Source organism: Musca autumnalis, unplaced genomic scaffold, assembly GCF_047663935.1.
Source record: "Musca autumnalis isolate F117 unplaced genomic scaffold, ASM4766393v1 scaffold_2, whole genome shotgun sequence".
In the NCBI taxonomy this organism is placed as follows: domain Eukaryota; kingdom Metazoa; phylum Arthropoda; class Insecta; order Diptera; family Muscidae; genus Musca; species Musca autumnalis.
The window spans coordinates 217,362,453-217,385,602 of NW_027411755.1; the positions used below are offsets into that span (position 1 = coordinate 217,362,453).

Below are 23,150 nucleotides of genomic sequence, written 5' to 3' on the forward strand. Positions count from 1 at the left end.
TGTACCTGCCTATTTCCGGTAATGGCTGGAATTTGGTCTTCATTTGGGGTATTAAACGTTCCATATGAAATTTGTCGAATTTGTCCACGCCTTCATAGAACGCTACCTCCCGATTTTCGATATTTTGAAGGTTTTAGCCTCATTATCACACCGAAATAGCTGCAATTTGGTACTTAGCCCTCGTGGGAGGTATAAAACTTTCTCCCAGAAATGTGTCGGTACAGGTCCACGCCTTAGTATAGCCCCTATAGAACTGTACCTCCCTATTTCCGGTATTTTGAAGGTTGTGGCCTCAATATTCCACCGAAGTGGCTCGAATTTGGTATTTGGTCTTCATTTGGGGTATTAAACGTTCCATATGAAATTTGTCGATATTGGTCCACGCCTTCATATAGCCCCCATAGAACGGTACCTCCCTAATTTCGGTATTTTTAAGGTTTTAGCCTCATTATCACACCGAAATGGGTGAAATTTTGTACTTGGCCTTAATTTGGAGTATTAAACGTTCCATATGAGATTTGTCGGTATAGGTCCACGCCTTCATATAGCACCCATTGAACGGTACCTCCCGATTTTCGGTGTTTTGAAAGTTTTAGCCTCATTATCACACCGAAATGGCTGAAATTTGGTGCTTAGTCTTCGTGGGGGGTATACAACTTTCTCCTAGAAATTTGTCGGTATAGGTCCACGCCTTCATATAGCCCTCATAGAACGGTACCTCCCGATTTTCGGTATTTTGAAAGTTGTGGCCTCAATATTCCACCGAAATGGCTGGTATTTGGTCATTTAGGGTATTAAACGTTCCATATGAAATTTGTCGGCATAGGTCCACGCCTTAATATAGCCCCCATAGAACGTACATCCCGATTTTCAGTATTTTGAAGGTTGTGGCCACAGCAACTGACCGACAACATCATGTTGTGCCGATGCTCCGGCAAAACCATCTTCTCCTCATGAAGATGGTCCACTGGTGTCATGAGGAGGCACCCTGTTGCAGTCTTCAGGGCTGCATTTTGGCAGGTTTGAACATTCTTCCACTGCGAGGCCCTAATATTTTAACAGAGGTCAACAAGGTTTATCAGCACCCCAAGTACTGCCAGCCAGCTACTTGAGGACCTTGTTCCTACTTCTCATCTTACCGCAAATAGCTGTGGCTTGCGCGAACAACTTGAACGCGCTATCGAACGTTACACCCAATATTTTGGGGTAGTTAATGATCGGAATCAGTACACCGTCGTCTAATATGTTCAGTGGGAGCCTCATTTCAGTCCAAGTGGTGGGCATTGTGGCAGTGGATTTAGCAGCGGATATTTCCATATTGCTCAGATGGAAGAAATAACTGCACTTGGTCAGCTATGTATGTAGACATTTAACCTATCACATATGCCATCGACGATAGGACCCGACGCCAGGATCGTACAGTCATCCGCATACATTACGATCTTTATACGGTCTGGATAGTGTGGAATTTCAGAAAGGTAAAGGTTAAACAGTCCTCGAGCAGTTTGACGTGATTGACGTTTTCGAAGGCTGTCGCTAGGTCAAGGGCCACCATAGCTGTTCGATCGCACGGCCTGTTCTGGTTCAGTCCTCTACTGATATGTGCGGATATGCCATCTAATGCTATTGTGGTACTGTGCATTTTTTGTTGGGCAACTTGAAAACTGCTTCTCATCGTGGGGACGAGTAGTGACTCTAGAATCTTTGCTACTGGCGACAAGAGTGAAATCGGCCTTTTACGATTCACCTCTGCTGGCAACCTTTGCCAGGCTTCAATGGCGGTACCACCCTACCAACTTTCCTGGCTTCTGGTACAATATGAGTTGCTAAAGATAGGTTGAGGACACTTGTTAAATATTAAACTCTATTTTAACCATGCTGCTTATGCATTACCATTGCCATTCCCTGTGGGTCCAACGCTTTGGATGATTGATTTCGCGTTTCGGTTTACATCGGCAACATCGCTCATCGTAAATTTTGGTGGCACCTCTTCGGCTGGGAGGGCTATTTTTATACAGCGTATCACACTCTCGGCGTGCTCTATAAACTGTCGGTTAAAATAACACGCGTACCTCTTTAGGTCAGTTACTGTCACACCATTGAAAGTAACAACCGTTCTATCATCATTCTTTCCCTGATTCGAAAGTGATTTAACCGTTACCCACAATTTACCTAATCCTGTACCAATTTTGCATTGCTTCAGGTGGTCTAGCCAATTTTTTCCGCTTGTTTTTGCCTACTAGCCTTTTGACTTCAAGAGTAAGTTCTCCAACTCTTGCGTTTTCAGGGTTCGTACGACGAAGCTCATCACGCTCATTTGCTAGTCCCTTCGCCTTTGTTGGGAAATTTGATCTGATTTCAGGTATTCGACCAGCAGGTATGTAGCGTGCGGCTGCTGCAATGATGATATCCCGGAAACTTCTCTCAGCTCCCCAAGGGAGGGAGTGAGTGGGCACCTCTCTGAAGCGGTCATTAGTAAATTGTCTGAACTCTTGCCAATCAGCTTTTCCCCAAATTTCGGGTATTCAACCAGCAGGTATGTAGCGGGCGGCTGCTGCAGTGATGATGTCCCGGAGGGAGGGAGTGGGCAGCCCAATAAAGCGGTCATTAGTAAATTCTCTGAACCTTTGCCAATCAGCTTCCCCATGGTTCAGAAAAGTACGTCGTTCTGTTTACGGAGACGATTATAGGAAGGTGGTCTGAGCCAAGGGAGTAGACAGATTTCCAGGATACGCAATTTATCAGACCCGGTGCCACAATAGTAATATCTGGCTAGCCGTGACAATCTCCTCTTATCCTTGTCGGAGCGTCTTCATTCACCGTGCAAACCATGGAGTTATCAATTTGTTCGGTCAGCGCTGTACGCCTCTGGTCAATACCTAGGATGGAATGCCAAAGCTTATAATGAGCACTGAAGTCCCCTAGCACCAGACGGTTATTGCACTCTAAAAGAGAAAATAAAAAATAAGATTTCAAAATAAATTATAAAATAATTTTTATTATTATGAAATAATATCGATATTTATGTTATAGAATTTGATTCTTTTTTCTGTCAAAACCTTGTTTTTAGCTAGGTTTACGACGTTTCTGACGTCGGAAATGTATGTCAGAAACGTCATAATTTCCAACAGACCCTCTTTGCCAGCGAAACTCATTTTTGTAAAAGCGTTTTGCGGTGCCAATTATAGCACGAAAACGAATGGGCCGATCTTCGTATATTTTTGTGGGCGTTTTAAGAACCTAATCATATTGTCTTAAAGCGAAACAGAATTTTAAAAAATCGATTTTAAAAAATTGTAACGTTAACAATTCGATTTTATCGAAAAAGAACGTATCAGTCAGGTGCGCTGACGGAGATATAACCTCAGCCACTGTGAAAAAAAAAAAAACAAACCACACCGAATTAAACACCGTACATGACCTTGTTTTATAAGGAGGCTATACAGCCAGTGCATTGTCCCAATTTGAACTTCTATATCTCAAAAATGGTAAAACCTACGAAAATATCATAAAAGTCAATCTTATAAAGAACACAGCTACAACATTTTCTTTAGTCCCATTTCGATAGGACTTGCGGTTTCCAAGCTAAATAATAATAATTGTTCCACAAACATCCCATACGGGACAAGGGAGACTTCTCTCATATCAATGAGTGCACCCCTATTCATATTAGCTCAATGATATAGGACCTACTGTTTATCGCCAAGTCCGAACAGCGTGTGTTAAGACACCACTTTGTAGAGAAGTTTTACATGGCTGAAATACTCAGGAAATGTCGCCAACATTACTGAGGGGTATTTTGCCACCGTTGAAACTTTTGATGTTGACTGGCCGGGGAATCGAACCCACGACTTTCCTAAACATGTCAGCATGAATTGCGATTTATTCAAAAAGCGTTCCGGCGCTCATCTATGAATATTGTAGTTTTAGAATCCGCAAAAATTACTTCCATTTAAAGTTGGTTTAAGATCACCGTGACATGGCTAAATCGACTCCAAATTGTCTGAAACAGATTTCGTCCAAACATACTAGGGTCTAAAACCGTTATTTCTTTGAGGCACATTTTTAGTCGTATCAATGTCTATATAACCCCTCTAGCCTAAAGGCTGAGGGTATAAAAAATTGACCTATTTTGTCCAAAAATTTCATTTCTTCTCTATACAGAAAACAAAACGGCTTCTTCACTTCGAACGGTCATGTATCTCAGCTGATTTTGTTCCGATTTGCTTGAAATTTGTTGCGGCATACTGTACCTCTATACTACCTGTACTTCAAAATAAGCCAATATTCTTTTCGATTTTGTTGAAAGTGATAAATAGAGGTAACCTCTTAATATAAATTGGTTAATTTTTAACAAGTTTTTTTTTTATTTTTATTGATTTAATATGTTTTAATAATACTCTCTGGAGCTCTACCAATTCTTTAAATTTTCCAGACATACTAAAATTTATTTAAGGTTTATTCGTCCAACTCAGATCAACAATTAAATGTCAATTGACATGTAAAAAAATTCAAAACTTGGTTATAAAATAAGTAAATCATTAAAACATGCAATACTGCAACAAATACAACATTATATTACAAACAAATTCAAAAAGACAAAAAAAAAAAAAACAATGCACAACTGTCGTAATTTTCCACGATTTCGAAACAGCTATTACAAAAACAGAGAGAGGGAATAATATCAAAGATAACAATGACACGATAACATCGAGATTACAAGCTGAAAGTTCCAAAAGTACTAAATTATGATAATTTCCAGCCCGCTAGCCAGCCATTGAGTTTGGAATACGATAATAATGAAATGGAAGCAACAAGCAGTAGTCACTAGATTAACTTGCACAATAATCAACTAAAGATAGTAATGCGGACAACAAACACACACACATATATATAACACTTGACAATATGTAGAATATTAAATACATTATCTCCGATTTAAATTGGAAATGAACAAAAAAAAAAAAAAAAGAATTAATTAAACTGGTTGTTAAGTCACTTACAGACAGTCACTTACCCTCCAAGCATACAACTTCGAGTAAATTCTTAGTTTAGAATAGCTTTTGTCAGGTGTACACTATGAGTTGTGGAGCAAAAGGTCATGTAAACCTGATTGAGAGAATAGGAATTATTTTAATATGCTAATAGAATTCAAAGTTTAGTAGTTGCTAAATCGACTAGTGTTGATTTGTGTTCGATGTTGGATTTTTTCAATTTAATTAATTATTAAATTTTTCGATTTTAATGCTGCAAAAATGTTCTCAAGTTTTTTAAAATATGCATGATTTATTAGTTAATGAGATATAGCAGTAGACATTCAACATCCCAAAAAAAAAAAATAAATAAAGCATTTCAAATTTAGAATATACTTTTGTTATTTCTATAGAGCTGTCCCCCAATTGAAGCCTAGATGGCTTCCACCATCGTATGGGGGATATTAAATTTTTCCGTTTGTAACGCATTGAAATTGAAATCATTTGCAACCATATGAAATATATGGAGATTTCTGAGTGAAATTGGTCACTATTTCAAAATGAGGTTTTTGATTATTTATTTTTTATTTTTTGCTGCTAACCATTTTCAAAATCGAAAAATGACTCAGTTTTTAAGATGTTTAAGATAAATTCCTAAATAAAACAACAAAACAAATTTTAAAAAATTTAATTTTGTATTTTTTTCTGGTAAAGTAACAAATGTTTCACGCTGGTATAAAGGAAAAATTTTATTGACAAATTTTAAAAAATTAAGAAAAAATTGTAATCATTCGAATCCCAGTACCAAATAGGACTTAATATTTTTGTAATCGATCGTAGTTGAATACAAAATAATCAAGGAAATCGAAGGGGTCAATAATTGGTAAAAAATTGATTTTAAAATTGCATTGCAATTTTATTTTCTATTTTTATTAAATATTGGACAAATATTAAAGAAGTTATGAGTATTTTTCTTTGCACAGAATTCGATTTTTTCACGGCGCGATATCTTTGGAGCCGTTAGTCAAAAAAAAAGAAGTAAAAAAGTGTCAGTCGGCTTTGCCGAGCGATATATACCCTAAGCGAAACTTTCACCTCCGACAGATCGAATGTATTTCAGGTCTCTTCATAATTTTGTGGCCCTTTTTGGACATTTGAACTTGCCGACAAAAATGTGAATTAGATATTAACTGCACTAAGACACAAATGTTGAACTTTTGTAGGGCAGGTGTCCTTAGGGTGGACCGATATGGGCTATTTTAGAAGTTAAACTAAATTTTGATAACATATTAGGAGATCCAAAGTTTGGACCAAATTGGTTGCCCCATTCATGTGATATCGTCCTAGCATTTTAGTGACATTTTTGAAATATTGGGGGGAAATACCGAAAGTTGTGGACCGGTATTGTCCATGAAACTAAGTTTGGATAAAATATGACGAAGACCAAATGTTGGACCAAATCGGTGGAACAGTTCGAGAGTTATCGTGCTCTCCGACCGCCACATATGGTGAAATAGGGGATTTTACACCTTTCGGGCTGTTTTCCCAAGAAATATGGACTTGCACCTGAAAAAACTTTTTGCGTCGTAATGGAGGTAGCGAATACAAATCGCTTCAACAACAATCAAAGTGATTCGAGAGCAGGTCTTAAAGTGAACTAAATCCGAGAGGTACCAGAAGGAGTAAATAAATATATTCCATATTCGAACCTGATCTATGTCTGGTAGATTTATTAGGATGTACAAAGTATAGATTACATCGGTCACTCCCTTCAAGAGTTACCGTGCGCAAAGTTTTTCCGAACATTTTTGAAGTTTTGTGGGGGAGGTACCTGAAGGAGTGGACCGATATAACCTGTCTTCGAATTTAAACTATGTTTTGATAAAATATTACGAAGGCCAAGCTTTGGACCGAATCGACAGATCCGTTCGAGAGTTATCTTACGCTCCAACCACTACACAGGGTGTCATATGGGCTTTTTGCACCTTTCCGTCCATTTTCTCATGAAGTATGGACTTGCCCCCTGATGAAACTTGTCGTATGGGGAGAAGTGAATACAAGTTGTTGCAACAAATATCAAAGCGATTCGAGTGCAGGTCCTAAACTGAACTTATCCAAAATTTTGTGTTGGAGGTACCCGAAGGAGTGGGCCGATTGAGTCCATATTGGAACCTCATCTAAGTCTGGTAGAAATTTCACGATGTGGAAAGTATGGACCAAATCGGTTACTCCCTTCAAGAGTTATCATGCCCACAAATTTTCGGAACATTTTGGAACTTTTGTGGGGGAGGTACTGGAAGGAGTGATCCGATATAGCTCATCTTCGAACTTAAACTAAGTTTGGACAAAATATAACGAAAGCCAAAATGGGAACCGCATCAGTTCCTCCGTTCGAGAGTTATCGTGCGCACCAGCCAGACAGACGGACACATTTCGTCCAAACATACTTGGGGTCTAAAACCATTATTTCGATGAGCCTAAAGGCTGAGCGTATAAAAAAATCTAAAAATATAATGAAGTGTTTTGCTGATGAGTAGCATCACCACAGCAAAATAGGAAAAATAAAGGAAATCAAACACCTCATTTTGAAAAAGTGTCCGATTTCACTCAGAAATATTCTTGACAAGGATAAAATTCTCAGTCGATATATCCATGTCCGTTTGTCCCTTCTGTTGTAATCAGCCGCATACATGAGCTAGAAGGCTATATTTGTTCACCCGTTTTTCCATGGACAAGTTAAGTTCGAATATGGGCTATATCGGCCCACGTTGCGGTATAGCCTCCATACAACGGTACCTCTCGATTTTCGATATTTTGAGGGTTTTAGCAAATATTGTTGAACAAACTACATGTAATTTAGGATTTGAGGTTTCTAGAGGTCACAAAATATCTCCACCAAAAATTTTAACTTAAGTCCATGTTTCGGTTTAGCCCCCATACCTCCCGATTTTTGGTATTTTAAGGGTTTTAGCTACCTTTTTGACGGAATTGTCTGTAATTTGACATTTGAGGTTCCCAGAGGACACAAAACATCTCCACCAAAATTTTTAAACATAGGTCCATGTTCCGGCATAGCCCCGATTTTCAATATTTTGAGGATATTAGCTAAATTTTTAACAATAGTGCCTGTAATTTGACATTTGAGGCTCCCAGTTGTCACAAAACTACTCTACCAAAAATTGTCAACATAGGTTCATGTCTCTGTATAGCCCCCATATAACGGTACCTTCCGATTTTCGGTATTATGAGAGTTTTAGCAACTTTTTTTGAACGAACTACATGTAATTGGCGGTTGATGTTCCTAGAGGTCACAAAACCTCTCCTCCAAAAATTGTCAACGTAGGTCCATGTTTTTGTATGGCCCCCATATAACGATACCTCCCGATTTTCGGTATTTTGAAGATTTTATCTACCTTTTTAAACAGAACTACCTGCAATTTAACAGATCCCCAGCGGTCAGAGCAGCTCTCCACAAAAAATTAGCAACATAGATCCATGTTTCGGTATAGCCCCCATATAACGGTACCCTTAGATTTTCGGTATTTTGAAGATTTTAGCTAATTTAACATTTGAGGTCCCCAGCGGTCCATGCTCTAGTACAGCCCCCATATAACGTTACCTCCCGATTTTCGGTATTTTGTCCACCAAAAACTGTTAATATATGTAGGTCCATGTTTCGGTATAGCCCGCATATAACGGTACCTCCCGGTTTTCGGTATTTTGAGGGTTTTAGCAAGATTTTTTAACGAACTACCAGTAATTTGACGTTTGAGGTTCCTAGAGGTCACAAAACATCTCCACCAAGAATTGTCAACATAGGCGTGTCTCGATATAGCCCCCATATAACGGCACCTCCCGATTTTCGGTATTTTGAGGGTTTTTGCAAAAATTTTTAACGAACTACCTGTAATTTGACTTTTGAGGTTCCTAGAGGTCACAAAACATTTCCACCAAGAATTGTCAACATAGGTCCATGTTTTGGTGTAGCCCCCATATAATGGTACCTTCTGAATTTCGAATTTTGAAGGTTTTACCAACATGTTTTAAACGAACTACCTGTAATTTGACGTTTTAGGTTCCTAGAGGTCATAAAACCTCTCCACCAAAAATTGTCAACATAGGTCAATGTTTTGGTAAAGCCCCCGTATAACGTTACCTACCGGTTTTCGGCATTTTTAGGGGTTTAGCAACATTTTTTAACGAACTACCTGTAATTTGACAGTTGAGGTTCCTAGAGGTCACAAAACCTCTCCATGGTCCACGTTTTGATATAGTCCCCATACGGTAACTCCCGGTTTGTGGTATTTTGAAAATTTTAGCTACCTTTTTGACATAAGTACCTGCAATATGAAGTTTGAGACTCCCTGTTGTCACAAAAGTACTCTACCAACAATTTTCAACATAGGTCCATGTTTTGGTATAGCCCCCGTATAACCACTTTAGGGACTTTAGCTAATAGTTTTGACCGAACTTGTTGTAATTTGCCATTTGAGGTTCGCAGTGCTCCACACAGTCCATGATTTGGCTTTGCCCTCATATAACGGTACCTCCAGTTTTTCGTCGTTTTTAGGGGACTTTAGCTAAAATTTTTGACCGAACTTGCTGTAATTTGCCAAAAAAATGACAAAAATTGCCAATAAAACGGTAACTCCCGATTTTATTTATTTATTTATATATTTATTTATATTTTATTTATTTATATTTTTTTATTTATCTATTTATTTATTTATCTATTTATTTATTTATTTTATTTATATATTTATTTATATATTTATTTATATATTTATTTATTTATTTATATATTTATTTATTGTTTTATTTTTTATTTATTTATATTTTATTTATTTATATTTATTTATTTATCTATTTATTTATTTATTTTATTTATTTATTTATGTATATATTTATTTAATTATTTATTTATTTGTTTATTTATTTATGTATTTATTTATTTATTTAATTATTCGATTAAATCTTTATTTATTTATTTAATTATTTGTTTATTTATTTACTTATTTATTTTTTTATTTATTTATTTGCTTATTTATTTTTTTATTTATTTATTTGCTTATTTATTTACTTATTTATTTATTTTCTTATTTATTTATTTAATTATTTTTTTTATTTTTTTTATTTATTTAATTTTTTTTCTTTTATTTATTTATTTGTTTATTTATTTACTTATTTATTTATTTATTTATTTATTTATTTATTTATTTATTTATTTATTTATTTATTTATTTATTTATTTATTTATTTATTTATTTATTTATTTATTTATTTATTTATTTATTTATTTATTTATTTATTTATTTATTTATTTATTTATTTATTTATTTATTTATTTATTTATTTATTTATTTATTATTATTATTATTATTATTATTATTATTATTATTATTCTTGAGGATTTTAACTACTTTTGACCAAAACTACCTCTTATTTGACGTTCAAAGACGTTGTCAGGAGTTTAGCTACATGTGTTGACCGGTCACAAAATGTATCCACCACAATATTGTCAACATAGGTCCACACTTTCATATAGCCCCCCTATAAAAAATGGCGCCCGATTGAAGAAATTGTTTGATACATATTCTGACCTTATATAGGCATTTCGGTTTCCGTTGTCTCAAAATATCACCACTTCAAATTGTGGACAGGAAGGAAAATTAACTTTATGTATTTCACGGTGGAGGGTATAACAGTTCGGCCGGGCCGAAGTTAACGGCGTTCTTACTTGTTTATATTTTTTATGAATATGGAACTAATCGTGATTGTTTTAAACCTCTTATGACCCCATTGTAAGATCACAGATGGAGCCATTTCATTTCACTGTTTTATTCAGCCGGTCACTCATCAATCGATTTATATATACAATGAATATCAGTGTCATCTACATCTAAATTTGTATATTCTTGTTTAGGTCCACAAAATTACAAAAAATATTGTTCGAAATTGAACTTGTCGCAAAAATGTATACCAACTTATAATTGTCTCCAAAATACTTATACTCGTATGTGTATTAAGTTTTTATAATTCTTTAAAATTTTAATAATTTTTTATTGTTACAAAAATGTTTTTAATTTATTTGTGTCATAATAATTTTATTTATATTAATTTCAGAATTCTCTTTCATTTCAGGTATGTTTTAATTATGCATCCTCCTCACACAAAAAAAAAACAATTTGCTTGCTTTACTTTAATGCGAAACCATAAAATGCTTTTGTTCCTTTTTATATGGGTAAGCTTTAATTCAATTCCATCTACCACTTACCCAAACCAAACTGCTTTATTTCAATTATGACCCCAACGAATCAAAAGGATAATTAAATGTTTGTGTATTAATTACAATCATAGACTGAAAAAATATAAGGAAACACATGTTCAACTAGTTTGACCTTACAACGATCAATTAATTTCGATACTCATTATTTGACAAGGACCTACGGCCAGAGTTTGACTTATTTCCTCAAATTGAAATTAATTTACGGTAAATGAATGAACGAACAACGCAATTAGCTATAATATATAATACAAGTTGTTGTCTTTTTTGCTTTTGTTGCTGCTTCTGCCGCTGTTGTTTTTGTAAAGGCTGAAGGACTAAACTACATGACATTAATTAAACGACAACGACATGTTTGTCTGTGACCCCATTTGATGACCAATGAAATAACCAACCAAGAGCCAACTAACACACATTGAGAAGGGGTTTCAATCAACCCACCCCCTATAACGACCAGTTTGTGTTTTCAGTGTATGTCACTGACACTGTTATTTCATTGATTTTTTTTGTTTTGAAGAAATTGATGGAAAATCCATTTAAGTGAGGAATGGCAATATTCGAATTTATTAAAGTCCTTGAAAACTGTGTTAGGAAATTATTGGTAAAAATGTATTCGATAACAATATTGGGTATTTGTTATGGGGTGATTGGGTTTTGGATAACATATTTTTGAATTGCATAAATCAGATTCAGTCCCGTTAAATTTTAGTAAAAACCCTATTCATCCCGATGTTTAAGACGAAAGAGCTTTTAAAGTTCAATGTTGAAAATATTCAAACCTCTACCCTTAGCCTTTCATAGCAAACAGTCTTAAAATAAATGTTACCACTTTTTTTCTTCGGAGATAATTGATATTTTCAACGGGTCCAACGAGAGAGACATTTCTAATATCAAAGTGTAGTACGATTCTATTTTTGACTTTTCATAAAAAAATGTGTTTTTGTCTTTGCGAAATCTCGATATTTTTGATGTATTGAATTATCATTTTCATAAACCTTTTGCAGAATAGAAATGTAAATTTGGATTTATAGATGGCGTAATCGCATAATAATAATCTGTTTTTAGAAAAAAAAAAAAACTCCAACATTATTTTAATAATTGGTTTTCACATTTTATTAAATATCTTTGTGTTTATTTCAGCTCGAGTCCATATTTTGTTGCTATTCAATTGTTTGAATAACAACAAAATATTTTAAAGTGGATATGAAATTGATTAGTTGCGAGCGAAGGGTAGGGAATACTATAGTTTCAGTTGTCACCAAACAACTTCATCAGTTCCCTTTTTTCGCCGACTCTGTATTGATAAACAGGTCAATAAAGCCATCTAGCAAATTAAATAAAATGAGAAATTTGCTGTATGGCCCTAAAGCTGTTTACCCTACAATTTGAGTCGAACTAAAGAATTTCATATCCACCACTGTTTTTATGTCGTCTTTGCTTCGCAAAGAATACGAACATAGGAGTGTTGCTTCAATAAGCGGGGGTAAAAACAACAAGAAAGTTGTTTTTGCATTACGCATTGGTCAACAAGGCCGTGCTGATGCCTATTATTAAATATTCTTCCCCTCAAATGTATGATCGCCAATTAAAGTTTCTCATACAACTCTGCACATCACAATATAAAATTTGATTTATAGAGGGCGTAATAATATGTCAATTTTGTTTTTATTTTTAGAATACCCAAACATTATGCTAAAAATTTCTTTTCACATTTTATTAAATATATTCCAATATGAACTCATTATACATGGCATCCCATTGAAGATACCACTGAAGTTCGATTCTTACTTTTATTTTCCTCTAAATGAGGTATATCTCCAGATACAATCTATTGGCATATAGTCTCGTGAAGGTGAGTTAAGGTAAATTAAAATTTAAATTCCAAGACACAAGGGAAATGGAAATTAAATGACGTCCACTATCAATTGTAGTAATAAAAAGTGGAAAAGTCTAGCAAAATTTAAGGAAATTTTGGTCATTTTACTAACTACTACATTCTAAAAATTCGACCGAGCACCAGGGTTTCCCCAAAAATGGTCAAATACCGCAAAATATGTGTAAACTTCTCACTATTTTATTACTTCAGGCAATGGTGGACTTTATAAGCTTTACATTGGTAACTATGCTGCTCAAATAAAATTGTGGACGCAGTAGTCTATAAATTCGTCCTGGCTGGCATGAGAATTCCCAGAAGAAATGGTTGAATACTTTAAAATCTGGCTATAATTTTCCATTATGTTATTACTTCGGTCGGTGGTGGACATTGGAGTCCATGTTGACCGACACAATTATTCTTGTGGGCTATGTAGTCTGAAAACTAGTCCTAATATTTGAGTTTGACCTCAAAGGTTAAGATTTCCTCACTTTTATTACTTGTGTTGATGGTGGACTTCACAAGCTTTCCATTGGCACCCACTTTGGCAGAATTATCCAGTAGTCTGACAATTTGTCCCAGCAATAGGAATTCCCCAAAACATGGTTAAATACGTCAAAATGGTATTACTTCTGTCGATAGTGGACCTTTATTAAAGTGTCCGCCTAAAGGAATGTTGAACATTTTAACTTTGTAGCACAACTCGGGCCATTTCAATGTAAAAGTTCAAATATAGATGGCGCAATAATCTAAAAAAAATAATTTATGTTAAAAAGGCCGTATTTTGGTTTAGATATCGACTCGTAGACCCCTATTTTAATTTTCCATCTAAGTCCCAATTTACATTAGTCGAGTTTACTTGCGGCAATTGTCAGTTTCTAGGTGAGAGAGGGTGCTGAGAGGCAAAGGGTTACCATATGCCTCACCTCTCTCTCCTCCAAAATGACAATTGCCGCAAGTAAACTCGCCCAATCTAAATTGGGACTAAATTAATGCTCATCAACTTAAATTTGTCCCACAAGGCGCCCATAATAATTCTAAAATTTAAGGTATCGTACGCCATCTATACTCGCTTTTTAGAAAGAGTTTTTAAAAAAGGTCCGCCTAATCTCATACTTTTCCGCATATAGGGAATTATTCTGAATGAAAATTCGTCGTGAGTTTTTTTTTCACTTTCTCCCTTAAGTTGAAGCGGCGGAAGGACAAAATTCACGGGGAATTTTTCGTTCAGAATAATCGCCATAGTGACCGTACTAATAAATAGCCTATAAATATTTTGAAATTGTGTTCGGGATTTTTTTAAAGCTCAGCATTTTAACTTGGTAACACAACTCGGGTCATTTCAATGCCAAATTTTAAATATAGATGGAATAAGAATCTTTCTAAAAATAATTTACGCAAACAATACCATATTTGGGCTTAGATATCGGCTCATCAACATAAGTTTCTACCACAAGGCGCCCATATTAGTTCTAAAATTAAGGTATAGATGGCGAAACTAGCTTTTTGAAAGAATTAAAAAAGGTCCGCCTAATTTCTTCACACCTTTTCGCAAATTGTGACGTACTTATTCAGTAGGGTACAAGTATATATTCCCTATTCCCTCTATTTTAATTTTTAATCTAAATTAATGCTCATCAACTTAAATTTGTCCCACATGTATGTATAGTACACCATCTATACTCGCTTTTTAGAAAGAGTTTTTAAAAAAGGTCCACCTAATCTCATACTTTTCCGCATATAGGGGGTTATTCTGAACGAAAATTCGTCGTGAGTTTTTTTCACTTTCTCCCTTAAGATAAAGGGGCGGAAGGACAAAATTCACGGGGCATTTTTCGTTCAGAATAATCCCCATAGTGACCGTACAAATTCAGTGGGTGCCAAATATATATTCTCTATTGAAATTTTACAAATAAATAGCCTATGAATATTTTGAAATCGTGATCGGGACTTTTTTAAATTTCGGCCTAAAGGAATCTCAGCATTTTAACTTGGTAACACAACTCGGGTCATTTCAATGCCAAATTTTAAATATAGATGGCGTAAGAATATTTCTAAAAATAATTTACGCAAACAATAGCATATTTGGGTTTAGATATCGGCTCATCAACTTAAATTTCTACCACAAGGCGCCCATACAAAGATATATAATACAATAAGATGGGACATTTCCATTGCTAGTATATATCGGCAGATGGCGCTGGTGGTCTAACATAATGTGATGTTACAATATGGTGACATGAATTATGTTATATTTAACATAGTACACATTGGTGTACGCTTTTGTTTCTGTTAATTGTCTGTTATACATAAACACCCTCTCGCAAATACTGACCGTACTTATTCAGTAGGGGACAAGTATATATTCTCTATTCAAATTTGACATTTCAATAGCCTATAAATAATTTAAAGTTGTGATCGGGTCGATGATCGTAGATAATATATTTAGTCTGGTTAGTCTTTTGCCGATTCTCTCTTTGACTGATGTTTCAGAATTTTGCTTTTATCCGGAATGCGCAGTTAGTAGGTATAATTTCAATAACGCAACAGAACGAATTTTCGTCTTAGAGATGCAGGACATTAGGATATCGGTATGACTATAGATCAGCATCCGGCAAAAAGGGACACACGTGCCCTTGATGAGAATAACAACAGAACAACCACCATTCAGTCTTCGTTCAGAAGTCAATGAAGAAGTTTCTACTGTCGCTTGTTTCAATGATTTTTAATTTTAGCAATGCATTAACGCACACGCTGTTTGTGGAGAGAGCGAGGGAGAGAGTCGTATACGTCAGACGGCAAACAATGCGTCTGTGTTTGTGCCCGTCACCATGGGGAAGGGGCACTGTTCCTTTACTGTGTGAACACACACACTCTCATTTCTTGTGAGTTTCAACGTTAATCTCACCACCGACCATTAGCTATTAGCGCACACGATGTTTATCGAGAGAGGGAGAGAAAATCTCGTGTATGTAACCAATACATTGATGCTCAAAATAAAAAAGAGAGTAAAGTAGTGAGAGAATCACAAGAAAGTTTTTATCAGCATTCAGTGGTTGTTAGAATTGCGACCAGTAAACATGTGGCGGGTGTGTGCGGTTTTGTTCAATGTCCCCACTAAAATTATGCGTACATCCATGCACATGTTTACTTGTCGGCTGCTCAACTACGACTGATTGTTATTCTCATTGTGAGTACACGTATCATGTAGTCACGTTAACGTATATGGATGATCTTGGCTGGCAGTGATGAGGAATTTAATGTTACCGATTTTTGACTCAAAAATGATTTAGAGAATCGCACTACTGATCGATTTCATTGACAATATAGATCAGGAGGAGGCATTGTGACTCACAAGAGAGCCCATGTGCTCTAAGTGAGCGTAAATTTCTTATCGCTCACAGCCTGTGTAGATGCTAACACGTTGTGAACAACGACAAATTTACGCTCATTGAGAGCACAAGAGAGACCCAAAAATGTTCTCTGCCTCACTCTGATATAGATTATACTTCAGAAGGTAAACTGGATTATCATGTTTTTAGAGACACTTTAGATCCAGGTCAGGCAATTAGGCGCCCGTGTGCGCTCATTTAGCGTTGCTCTCTCCACACACACAATTCAACCCATTGAAAAAGCATGCACTCACACAATGACGCCCCGTAAAGTATGCAATAGAAAAGTATGGTGCCTGACCTGGCTTTAGATCATAGCCGACCAAGAAGAGCGAGCGCTTAAATTGTTTATGTGTGGGTAAAATTACACTGACAGAACAGGGTGATGATTTTCATATTGAGTGTGAAATGAAAAATATATTGTTGGCGCGTTCGCTTTGTATGACTTAAATTAAAAATAATATAAATAACTTCATAATTTGAAAAGTATTTTTCTTTATATGTTAATTTTTTTGAGAGAAAAACAAATTGTATATAAAAATGATTTTTTAAGACTTTCTAAGCATACCTACATTTTTTATTGTTGCATTGCAGACGAGGCATTCTGCGTCATTAAAAATATTAATACAAAACAAAAATCATTTTCAAATTCTTCCCTCCACATATTTGCTGTACAACTGCAAAATCTTTTCTGTGTACCCAAAAATAAACAAATAAAGCGGCATCAACCTGCTTGCATGAAATTCAGTACAAAACTGAAGTAAAAAAATCAAAACATTTGCTCTCTTACTTTCCGTTCGGGTCGCGTGTGTGTGATTTGCCGAAAAACTTCGTAACCAAATCAATACCCACGAACGGGTTTGCTTTAGATGCCGTCTACGGCGCACAATGGTTTCACGTTTAACACTTTTTTAAATTCATTGAAATTACTTGGGTAAAAACGTGTTTTTTCATACCGTTTCCCATATGAATTACGATCAGAGTGTTTCTTTGGATACGTATCTATTTGAGCGAGCAATTGACACTTGGGTATAAAAAGTTTCTTGTTGAAAAACAAGAAACAAGGGAATTATTTTGATAAAAAATAATAAAAAACTTAAAAGTTTAACTTTGACCTAGAATTTCTCTGCAACTTACAGACCTCATATGACCGTTTATAATTGAAAGTTGCAGAATTGATCCGTTCAAAAGTTGCAGAATTCTGAACCACTATGCGGCGCTTAAATTCACAAATAATCCTTCAGACATGATATAGCGCCATCTATGTTTGAAAATAATACTCTATTGGCCCAATTAAAAAGAGTAAAATTGGTAAGCATACTTTTAGGCGATATATTTAAATAATATAATATAAGGGACTACTAAGAAGAAAAGCAATTTGAAAGAATGATGGAAGAACATCTAATAAATGTCTTCTAAGAAGTAAATATTTTGCATGCGTGTATGCTTATTAATTTAGGCATAACAACTTTTATAGGTCCAATTTCCAATAACGCTATCCTATGTCGCAAAAGTAATTGGAATTAATTTAAATTCGAATCGTCTAAGAGAAACAGGCCATTAGCTTCATCAATTTCTCATTGTCGTTGAAGATCCTTCAAAAAGTATGTCACTCATCATCAAATTATTTTATGTATGTAAAACTTCCTTGTACAATCTCCAACAGTTTCTTTCCTACAAAACCTATCACTCAATTTAATAGTTTTTTTCCCATTCGATTTTCTTGCCAATGACAGGCAACGAACGAGTAGATATAAAGTTCACACTAAATTCCTTTTAAATTGACCATATAAATTATCAAGTGATTAGTGGTGGCGTTGACAGTGGCAAGGATGGGGTTTTTTGCCAATTTTTTTCCCCGTGCCCTAAGAAAAATCTAGAAAGGACAGGTCACATAAATTACAGACACAGATGTTTCGAAAGCCAAGCACGACACGAAGACACATGGCTGTTTTGTGGACAGTTAGCAGCAACGTCCCACTTTTTATATACTTAGGTATACTAAAAATAAAGGAAAAAAAGTTTACAATTTGTGTGTTACCTGAGCCAGACACACGAGTTTGTTTGTGTTTCAAGTTCATCTTTTTGTAACATCACAAATACACATGAATGTTTTTGCTTTTGATGTATGTCGTCTCCTTTTTCCTTCTCAACAACTTTAAATGACATTGATTTGAACTTTGCTTATTGCAGTTGTTGTTGACGTTGTGGTTATTTTCCAAACCAAAAGGATATACACACATCTAGCGCCCGTCAACAACTTAGCCAGCCATTCAACAAATGGTTAGCAGGTTCATACGCTCTATATATTAACATAAATAATAAATAGAAATCTATTTTAAGCATGCCATCAGAGGGGGGTGAGAAAACGTGGACTTTATAGTTAACAAGGCTCTTCACAATTAAATAATGGCATGGAATGAAAAATCTCTGGGGGAAAACCGACAAAAATATTAGACGATTACATTATGAATATCCTAGAAAAATAAAATAGGTTACGGTGTTAAAATTTACACAAAATTTAAAAAGAAGATAAAGATTATGTTATAGCGCCATCTATATTTGAACATACACCCATACAGCAAAAAGGTAAATATTGGTGAGCATACTTTCAGGCGGAATATGTGAATATTAATTTACAACGGACTGCCGTTAACACGGTAGCACGTTAACTTTTGGTCCTTTGTAAAAAGATGAAAGAGATGGGGAACTTGTTTTTAAGGACTCATTTTGTCCTTGAGTTTTTCTAAAATCCTTTCATTTATAATACTTAACTATTTACCTCACCCTAATATACACCTCCTACGAAATATATCCTTTTATTATTTTGTCCTAATTTTTATTGTTTTTGTTTAGTTTTTCCTTGCCTCTTCCTTCTTCACAACGACATGTGTTCCGAGAATTTATGTTTCCTCTGAAATAACTCATTTCCTGTGGGCGAGTTTATAGCTGTGTGTGTGTGTGTGCGTGCGTGCCCCGTTTCGGGAAAAGGAAAATGTTGTCAGTGCTGAGCATTTCCAACTTATAAATCATGTATTTTATTGCAATTTGTAACGCACAAACACACGCGCAGGCATGTAAATGTACGAAAATCCCTAGACGAGAATATGTGAACATGATTACAGTTGTAATTTCTTAATGTTGAACATTGCCTTAACTAACTTTTGAATAATTTTGTTGCTTCTGCTGGCTGTTTTTCTCAATTTCTGCACAATTATGTTACATGTGTTGTTGTTTTCCTTAACCCCCCACCCCATTTTTCCCCTTCTTTTTTACATCCATCTCATATCCTTGTTTTGGCGATTTATTCTTCTTCAAAATCTTCTTTCTTGTGTTCATACACATACATACATGCATACATACATACAAATTTATATGCAGAAGACATTTTCTGTTCCTGTTATGTTCAAAAAGCGCATGTCCTCATTTCGCGTCTGATACATTTTCTAACGAAACTGAGAGAGAGAGAGCGAGCAAGAATTTCCCCGCAAAAAAAGTGCAGAGCTTATTGCCTTTTGGGGTGAACATGAGCGGGAGTTTTTTTGTGAGATTTTCATCATCAAGGTTACTTTCTTGTTGTGTGATAAATGAGAGTCATTGATAACTAGCTGGCAAGGCAAAACATTAACCAGGGATGCTATGTCATAGAATCTGTAAATGGCTAAGATTTGCTCTGAGATATGTTGAAGATGACGGCATTGTACTAAACATAAATTTGGTTATGTTGCGCAATACATGTGCTACAGTATTGCTTGTGCCAAAGGACCTAAAATTATATTCTCGTAACATATCAATCAGTGTTTTCCGTGGAAGAGCAGAAGACCGCTATGTCTTCTCATAGACCAGCAAAAGGTATTCTTGCCGAAGACCCGAAATCATTCTTATAGAAGAATAGTAGGTCTTACCTTATACATGACGAACAGATCTTCCTATATAATACCGGATGTTATATTCCCAGACGACCAGAATGTCTGATGGATGAACATAACGTCTTTTTTATAAAAGTCCAGAAAGTCTAGCCGTAAAAGTCCAGCACTTTTCCCTGTAGAAGATCAAAAGATGTTCTTAAAGAAGCTCGAAGATCTTCTATAACCCAGATCTCCTAGCAGATAACCCAGCCCACAATCTTCGGTCAAATCAGACCAAAATGTTTGTTCATAGAAAACCGCAAGTCCTCCTATTAGAGGACTAAAAGCCTTTCTGATAGAACACCAGTCTTATCACTAAAGACTTATGGGCCTTTTTGTATATAACCAGAATATCTTCTTATAAATGACCAGAAGGTCCAGGACCAGGTCTTATAGAAAACCAGAAGGTCTTATTGCAGAAGACCCTAAGGAAGACCAGAAGGTCTTCGTATAGAATAGCATAATGTGGACTTATAGAAGACCAGCAGGTCCTCTTTGAGAAGACCAGAAGGTCTTCTTATAGAAAACCAGAAGATCTTCCTTTAGAAGACCAGAGGATATTCTTATAAAAACTAGAAGGTCTTCGTTTAGAAGACCAGAAGGTCTATAATTGTTCCACAAACATCCCACACGGAACGAGGGAGACTTCTCTCACATCAACGAGCGCACCCCGATTCATATTAGTTCAATGATATGGGACCTACTGTTTATTGCCGAGTCCGAACGGCGTATCTTAATACACCACTTGTAGAGAAGTTTTACATGGCTGAAATACTCTGGAAGTGTCGCCAACATTACTGAGGTCTTCTAATAGAAGACCAGAAGGTCTTCCAATAGAAGACAAGAAGGTCTTCTTATAGAAGACCAGAAGGTCTTAAAATAGAAGTCCGGAAGGTCTTCTTATAGAAGTCCAGGTCCTATAGAAGACCAGAAGGTCTTCTTATAGAGGTCCGGAAGGTCTTCTTATAGAATACCAGGTGTTATAGAAGACCAGAAAATATTATAGAAGTCCGGATGGTCTTCTTATAGAAGTCCAGGTCCTATAGAAGACCAGAAGGTCTTCTTATAGATTACCAGACCAGATGGTCTTCTTAAAGAATACCAGGTCTTATAGAAGACCCGAATGTCTCCAAATAGAAGGCCAGAAGGTCTTCTTATAAAAGTTTAGAAGGTCTTCAAATAGAAAACCAGAAGGTCTTCTTATAGAAATCCGGAAGCTCTTCTTATAAAAGTCCAGGTCTTATAGAAGACCAGAAGGTCTTCTTATAGAATACCAGGTCTTATAGAAGACCAGAAGGTCTTCAAATAGAAAACCAGAAGGTCTTCAAACTGAAGACCAGAAGTTCTTCTTATAGAAGTCTAGGTCCAATAGAAGACCAGAAGGTCTTCTTATAAAAGGCCAGAAGGTCTTCTTATAGAAGACCATAAGGTCTTCTTATAGAATACCATAAGGTCTTCTTATAGAAGACCAGAAGCTCTTCTTAAAGAACATCAGAAGGTCTTCAAAAAGAAGACCAGAAGATCTTCTTATAGAAGACCAGAAGGTCCTCAAATAGAAGACCATAAGGTCTTCTTATAGAATACCCGGTTATATAGAAGACAGATGGTCTTCTTAAAGAATACCAGATCTTATAGAAGACCAGAAGGTCTTCAAATAGAGGACAAGAAGGTCTTCTTATAGAAGACCAAAAGGTCTTCTTATAGAAGACCAAAAGATATTCTTATAGAAGACCAAAAGGTCTTCTTATAGAAGACCAAAAGGTCTTCTTATAGAAGACCAAAAGGTCTTCTTATAGAAGACCAAAAGGTCTTCTTATAGAAGACCAAAAGGTCTTCTTATAGAAGACCAGAAGGTCTTCTTATAGAAGACCAGTTCCTATAGAAGACCCGAAGGTCTTCTTATAGAATACCAGGACCACAAGGTTTTCTTATAGAATACCAGGAGGCCTTCCAATAGAAGACCAGAAGGTCTTCAAATAGTAGACCAGAAGGTCTTCAAATAGAAAACCAGAAGGTCTTCAAACTGAAGACCAGAAGTTCTTCTTATAGAAGTCCAGGTCCAATAGAAGACCAGAAGGTCTTCTTATAAAAGACGAGAAGGTCTTCTTATAGAAGACCATAAGGTCTTCTTATAGAAGACCATAAGGTCTTCAAAAAGAAGACCAGAAGATCTTCTTATAGAAGACCAGAAGGTCCTCAAATAGAAGACCAGAAGGTCCTCAAATAGAAGACCAGAAGGTCTTCTTATAGAATCCGGAAGGTCTTCTTATAGAATACCCGGTTATATAGAAGACAGATGGTCTTCTTAAAGAATACCAGATCTTATAGAAGACCAGAAAGTCTTCAAATAGAGGACAAGAAGGTCTTCGTATAGAAGACCAGAAGGTCTTCTTATAGAAGACCAGAAGGTCTTCTTATAGAAGACCAAAAGGTCTTCCTATAGAAGACCAAAAGGTCTTCTTATAGAATACCAGAAGGTCTTCTTATAGAAGACCAAAAGGTCTTCTTATAGAAGACCAGAAGGTCTTCAAATAGAAGACCAGTTCCTTTAGAAGACCCGAAGGTCTTCTTATAGAATACCAGGTCTTATAGAAGACCACAAGGTTTTTCTTATAGAATACCAGGAGGCCTTCCAATATAAGACCAGAAGGTCTTCAAATAGAAGACCAGAAGGTCTTCAAATAGAAGACCAGAAGGTCTTCAAATAGTAGACCAGAAGGT

The 23,150-nt window shown here is 35.7% G+C and overlaps 1 protein-coding gene across 7 annotated transcripts in view; it reads left to right on the top strand.

Moving 5' to 3' along the window:
- bun (TSC22 domain family member bunched) overlaps nucleotides 1–23,150 on the top strand; it is a 735,547-nt gene that overhangs the window by 320,980 nt on the left and 391,417 nt on the right. For 4 of the 7 annotated variants that reach the window (XM_073970879.1, XM_073970878.1, XM_073970880.1 and 1 more), the window contains one exon: nucleotides 11,097–11,114. The exons of the other annotated variants lie outside the window; for them this stretch is intronic. In XM_073970879.1, the coding sequence (XP_073826980.1) occupies nucleotides 11,097–11,114 (18 nt within the window). The remainder of the gene's footprint in view (nucleotides 1–11,096; nucleotides 11,115–23,150) is intronic. 7 annotated transcript variants of the gene reach the window in all.